We start from the raw sequence: 6,636 nt of genomic DNA, 5'->3' as shown, positions 1-6,636 counted from the left end.
AACAACAACAGTAGGAGGGAAGGCATCTGAGTAAAGGGGAAGTTAGATTTAATCATAGAGGACAAAAGGATGTTCTTATCTGATTCTTCCTACTTTTTTTTTTTTAATGAGTTATGAGGTAAGTTCATTAACTAGAGGAGGCTGGGAAAAGGGGATTGGATGCCAGGTTTGAAGTGGAAAGAAATGTTGTGAAATAGCTACTTAACTGTCAGACATTCAACATGCAAATGGTCCTTGTCAAGTATTGACCCAGTGTGATTTTTATTCCTCAGCCAAGAGGTTAGAGTCCTATCAGGAGGCTGTCTCTGAAGAGGAGGATTTTGCAGAGACTCTCAGCGACTCTTTAAACAACACGGCCAAACAGAAGGCCCACAGCTGCAGGACAGCTCATAATGGGCCTTTGGGAAGTAAACCCTCAAGTCATCTTTCGGGAAGCTGTTTTGCCCTAGGATGTGGAGAAGGAGCCAGTGAAGTGCCTCATTCCCGACAGGCTGCTTTCAGTAGCCCCATTGTAAGTGTGAATGCATGATTAATCTTGCACAACTGCAATGCATGATGAAAGAGCATTCTCCTAATTATGACAGAGCCACACGCTGTTGTCTTTTCTACCTCAGAAGAGACTGCTTAATTGTAGTTCAGCGTGATTAGCAGCACATAATTGGAGTTCAAACAACAAAATCACAACTTCCTAATATTTGGATATAATTCAATGTTGAAATGTAGCATATAATTTCCAAAAAATACAATATATATATATATATATATAATTTCTGGTTAGGGTCAGTCATGTCTGAGCCTGAGGAAGGTTAACTTGACCTAAGCATCCTAGAACCAAGAAAGCTTATCAGCGTTACCTTGTAGACAGGTAAATATGTCTAATTGATAGTTAAATTCAAAGGTCTTTTTGAACCCTAAAAGACTTTTCTATTTCTTGGTAGCCTTCCTCCAAATCCCACCAAGCTGATGTCCTTCTTCCCACTCCTAATCCCTAGGGGCATTTTCTAGCAGTTTTCATTTCAGAGTGCCAGGGGGGATGTGCTGAGAATGAACCATCTGGTCACATCTGTTGGCAAGTTCACTTTACAGCAGAAAATGTAGGAGGCCATATGAAAAATGGGAAGCAGAGGAAAGGTGCTTGTGTGAATGAATTTTAAATCAAGAGTTTTGCGGTATTTAAAGTTACTTCTATAAAATTGTTTCCTTTTCTGCCTTTCACATTTCATTAACTTACGGACTTTACCAGCCACAGCACTAGTAACTGGTTGGTGACCTCGAAAGTAGCTGACCTGCCAAGAATAAATCAGCTTTGGGAACCCTGGTGCTTCCACATTGAATTTATTATGTGATTTTTTTCCAGTGAAAACGTGGTATGAACAGACCCCAGGGGTTTTATTAATCCTGAAAAGGCCCTGAAGGAAGCCTTCAGACTCTTTTCAGAGTTGCCAGTAAATGTACAGTTGCAGCAATGGAATGGCTGTTTCAGCTGAATTGCACTGACTTCTGTGGCACATAAGATATTTAAGCTTGTTGCCTCATCTCTTTGCTGTACATCAAACCTTTTAAACACTAAGAGTTAATACTTCTCTGACCTCCGAAATAAGAATGGAGTGCACACAGTCCCAGCTCTGTACTCATTCTAATACTATTCAGATATATGAGAACTTTTCTTATATTTTAGCTTTTTTGTTGTATTGTTGATGTTTCACCCACCGGAAGTTAGCTACATGTTGAATGGCTAGTCAGAGGAGAAAGATATTGGAAACCAGCCTGGCCTGTGCCACACCCTCCCTCTTAGTTTCCTGATCCAGCCTCACCCTCATCTTGAATGAAGCCTCCCAAGTAACAAATGATTTACCTCTTAGTTTCATGGTTTTGTACCTTCTCTGTGTCATTTCCCCTGCCTAGAATGTATTCTTCACTCATAGCCCATCTCTATCTGCTAGGCCTGATATCCTAAATACCATGTTTTCTGAAAAGTCTTCCCAAACATTTCTTTCTCTCTTCCATTTCTATTTACATATGTAAATGTGGTCTGGTTTCTGCCTCTGACATTGCACCATTAGCCTCTTAAGAGCAAGTATTTATTTGTCTTTGATCCTCAACATCCAGCATGTTGTTGTTGTTATGTGCCATGGAGTCGGTTCTGACTCATAGTGACCCTGCACAGGGTTTCCAAGGCTGTAAATCTTTACGGGAGCAGAAAGCCTCATCTTTCTCCCGCGGAACAGCTGGTAGTTTCGAACTGCTGACCTTGCGGTTCACAGCCCGATTCGTAACCACTACACTACCAGAGCTTCAGCATACTGTCTGGAATATTCACTGTTGATGAAGGTTGTTGAATGAAGTTGCTTCGGAGCCTCAGAGTGTCCATTCAATTTTGTTTTCACATGCCCTGTACTGCAGTGCTGTGTGTTCATTCTGATCATATGGGGTTTCTGTTGTTCTATGTTCTTTAAAGCTACACCACTATATTCAGGATATGAGTAAAATTTTGTTAAAGATTATATAGAAACGGCTGCAACCATACATTGACAGAGAACTTCCAGAGCTTCAAGCTGGATTCAGAAAAGGACGTGGAATGGTCTTTTATGGTCTTCCATATTCATTGTCCAACTCTCATATGCATGAGACAACTGTTAATAGCATGGTCTGGGTCAGGTGCACCTTAGTCCTCAAGTGATGTCATTGCTGACATCAGATGGATATTGGCTGAAAGTAGAGAACATCAGAGAGATATTTACCTGTGCTTTATTTACTATGCATAGGTTTTCAATGGTGTGGATCATGACAAGGTATAGACAACATTGTGGAATAACTAATTGTGTCATAAGAATTCTGGAATACCTAATTGTATCATAAAAACTTGTACATATACCAAGAGGCAGTTGTTCAAACAGAACAAGGGAACACCAAATGGTTTAAAATTAGGAAAAGTGTGCACCAGGGTTGTATTCTTTCACCATACTTATTCTACCTGTATGTGAGCAAATAATCCGAAAGGTTGGGTTATATGAAGAAAAACATGGCATCAGGATTGGAGGAAGACTTATTAACAACCTGCGATATGCAGACGATACAACATTGCTTGCTGAAAGAAAAGAAGACATAAAATACTTACTGATGAAGATCAAAAACCACAGCCTTCAGTATTGGCTGCACCACAATGTAAAGAAAACAAAAATCCTTACCACTAGACCAATAAACAATATCCATACAAATGGGAAAAAGATTGAAATTATCAATGACTTCATTTTGTTAGTGTCTACCATCAACACTCATGGAAGTAGCAGTGAAAAAATCAAACTATGTATTGCATCAGGCAAATCTGCTGCACTAGTCCTCTTTTAAAGTGTTGAAGAGCAAAGATGTCAGTTTGAAGATTATGGTGTGCCTGGCCCAAGCCATGGTATTTCCAGTAACCTCATATGTATGTTGGATAGTGAATAAGGAAGACCATAGAAGAATTAATGCATTTGAGTTATGCTGTTGTTGGAGGAGAATATTAAAAGTATCACAGACTGCCGCAAGAACAAACCAATCTGTGTTGTAAAAAGTGCAGCTGGAATGCTCCTTAGAAACCAGGATGGCCAGACTTCATCGCTTAACACTTTGGGCATAATGTTAGAAGGGATCAGTCTCTGGAGAAGGATATCATGCTTGGTAAAGTGTAGGGTCAGAAAAAAGAGAAAAGACCTCCTACGAGATAGATTGGCACAGTGGCAGTAACAGTGGGCTCGAATGTAGCAATGATTGTGAGGTTGGTGCAGGACTGGGCAGTGTTTCGTTCTGTTGTGCATAGGGTTGCTATGAGTCGATTGTACCTAACAGCAACAACAGCAAGATCCAAATGATAGACAGTAGTGACTCAGTAGCTACTGTTGTAGCCATCCATACAGGAAATCCAGATTCAAATGATCAATGCATCTTACTGATGAGTAGCCACCAGTCATCTCTTGGTTGAGACTTGCGTGTTGCTATGATGCTGACCAGATTTCAGCAGAACTTTCAGACTATGATAGATTAGAAAGATGGGTCTAATGATATTATTCCCAAAAATCAGCCAATCAAAATCTATGTATCACAGTGATCCCATCTCATTGTGCATGGGATCACCATAAGTCTTGAGTCAGGGGCCAACGAACACAAAGGCAGAAACAACAGACACACAAGTAGGATGGAGTTGTCATGATATGAGATCATCTCGCACTTGTATTCTAGACAAGTTGATTTTATCCTTTTGGGGAACTAAAGATTACATTGAGAAAGCCATAGGTTCTTTGACCTGATAATGAATTTATATTAAAAATTGCATGGTGATGGTGGTGGTTCTATGCTGTTGAGTTGGTTCCATCTCATAGCGACTCTGTATAGGGTTTCTGAGGCTGTAAGTCTTTATGGGAGCGGAAAGCCTCATCTTTCTCCTGTGAAATGACTGGGTGGATACAAACTGCAGACCTTAGTTAGCAGCCCAACTCGTAATCCACTGCACTACCAGGACTCCTTAAAAAAATGGCCTACAATCCTAAAAGCCCATTCATAGTGCCCAGTTTAAAAACACCAGTGTGGAAGAACACTGAGAGGTATAATGTCTAAGAAATGGAAGATGGTAATACTGGAAGATGGAGAGGTAAGTTGAGACCAGAATGCTAGGGTCTAAGTGTGGATAGTCTCTGGGAGTTAGATTTTCATGAAGACCCATGACTTCTAGGTTCATGTTACTTAATTTACGAATAGAAGCCTTTACTTTGTAAGCTAGAATGTGCTTGAGATTTGTATGTTCTTCTAGTTTTTTTCAGTCAACCCCATGTCGTTCATTCCACCTGGAATGCTTTTCTCTTAGATTTTTGGGTGTTTGTCTCCTTCCCATTGTTGAGGTTTTCGCTGTGAAGTCTTCCTTTCCACCCACTCCAAGTAATTTCCATCCACTCCCTCTAATCTCTGTCTTTCCCAATCTTATTGTTTTCAGTTGCCATTGAGTTGATACTGACATGGGCATGGTGACTACATATGTAATATGTATCAGAGTGGAACTGTACTCCATACAGTTTTCAATGACTAATAGTTCAGAAGTAGATTTTTCACATCATTTTCTAAGGTATTTATAGGTGGATTCAAAACTATCTACCTCTCAGTTAACAGTCAAGCATATTAAAAGTATCTCAATCTAGAAGTCCTATAGGATAAGCACTGGATTGCTAACCACAAGATTGTCAGTTCCAACCTACCACCCACTCCTCAGAAACTATATATAGTGTCACTATGAGTCGGAATCAATGTGGCGGCACTTAACAAAAATGATAATCTAAACAGAGCTTAATTTGTTTGTTTGCTGATTACTTTTATATGCTGTATATTCCCCAATTAGAATGTAAATTCCATGCAACCCAGGAAATTGCTTTATATACCAGGTTTGTAGAGAAGTGACTGGTATCATAGATGAATAAGAAATATTTATGGGATGAATCCATGAATTAATTAATTAATGTACAAGAATACTGTAATATGAAGGTGTTATTGTCCTTAGGATCATCGAACTGGTTCCATCTTTGGGACCCTGTGCTCAACAGAATGAAACACTGCCTGGTCCTGCACCATCCTCACAAATATGTGTTTAAGCCAACTGTTGCTGCCACTGTATCAACCCATTTCTGTGGTCTTTCTCTTTTTTGATGACCTCCACGTCTCCAAGCAAAATGTCCTTCTATAGGAATTGGTCCTTCCTGATAACATGTCCAAAGGATGAGAGACAAAGCCTTACCATCCTTAATTATAAGAAGCATTCTGGCTGTGTTTCATCCAAGACACACTTATTTGTTCTGGCTGTGTATGGTACTTTCAACACTCTTCTCCAACACATAATTCAAATGCATTGATTCTTTTATGGTCTTCCTTATTCATTGTCCAACTTTCACAGGCATGAGACAACTGATAATAGCATGGTCTGGGTCAGGTGCACCTTAGTCCTCAAGTGAAATCTTTGCTCTTTAGCTCTTTAAAGAGGTCTTTTGCAGCAGATTTGCCTATTGCAATGCATCCTTTGATTTCTTGACTGTTGCTTCCTTGGACATTGATTGTAGATCCAAGCAAAATGAAGTCTTTGACAACTTCAATCTTTTCTCCATTTATCATGATATTATTTACTGGTCCAGTTCTGAGGATTTTCATTTTCTTTACATTGAGGTGCAATCCATATGAAGACTTAGTCTTTGAACTTCATTAGTACATATTCCAGGTACTATTTGCTTCCAGCTAGCAACATTGTGTCATCTGCATATCACAGGTTGTTAATTAATCTTCCTCGAATCCTGATGCCACAGGTTTCAATGTATACTCCAGTTTCTCAGATTTTTTTGCTCAGAATACAGATTGAATAAGTATGGTGGAAGGATGCAACACTGACACACACTTTTCCTGATTTCAGATCATTCAGTATTTCCTTATTTGGTTTGAATGTCTGTCTCTTGGTCTATGTACAGGTTCCACGTGAGCACAATTAAGTGTTCTGCAATACCCATTCTTCACAATGTTATCCATCATTTGTTATGATCCACTCAGTTGAGTTCCTTTATGTAGTCAATATGTTAGGCCCCCTAGTGGCCCAATTCAGTAGGAGACCCCAAAAAGATCATCAGGACT

At 39.6% G+C, this 6,636-nt stretch overlaps 1 protein-coding gene across 1 annotated transcript in view; it reads left to right on the top strand.

Moving 5' to 3' along the window:
* The window catches only part of ATP10D (ATPase, class V, type 10D), a 151,376-nt gene that overhangs the window by 50,221 nt on the left and 94,519 nt on the right, over positions 1-6,636 (top strand). The window contains exon 9 of the mRNA XM_006872690.1: positions 273-511. Within this exon, the coding sequence (XP_006872752.1) occupies positions 273-511 (239 nt within the window). The remainder of the gene's footprint in view (positions 1-272; positions 512-6,636) is intronic.

This window comes from Chrysochloris asiatica, unplaced genomic scaffold (genome assembly GCF_000296735.1).
Source record: "Chrysochloris asiatica unplaced genomic scaffold, ChrAsi1.0 scaffold00209, whole genome shotgun sequence".
NCBI lineage: Eukaryota > Metazoa > Chordata > Mammalia > Afrosoricida > Chrysochloridae > Chrysochloris > Chrysochloris asiatica.
This window is presented reverse-complemented; position numbering and strand designations above follow the sequence as displayed.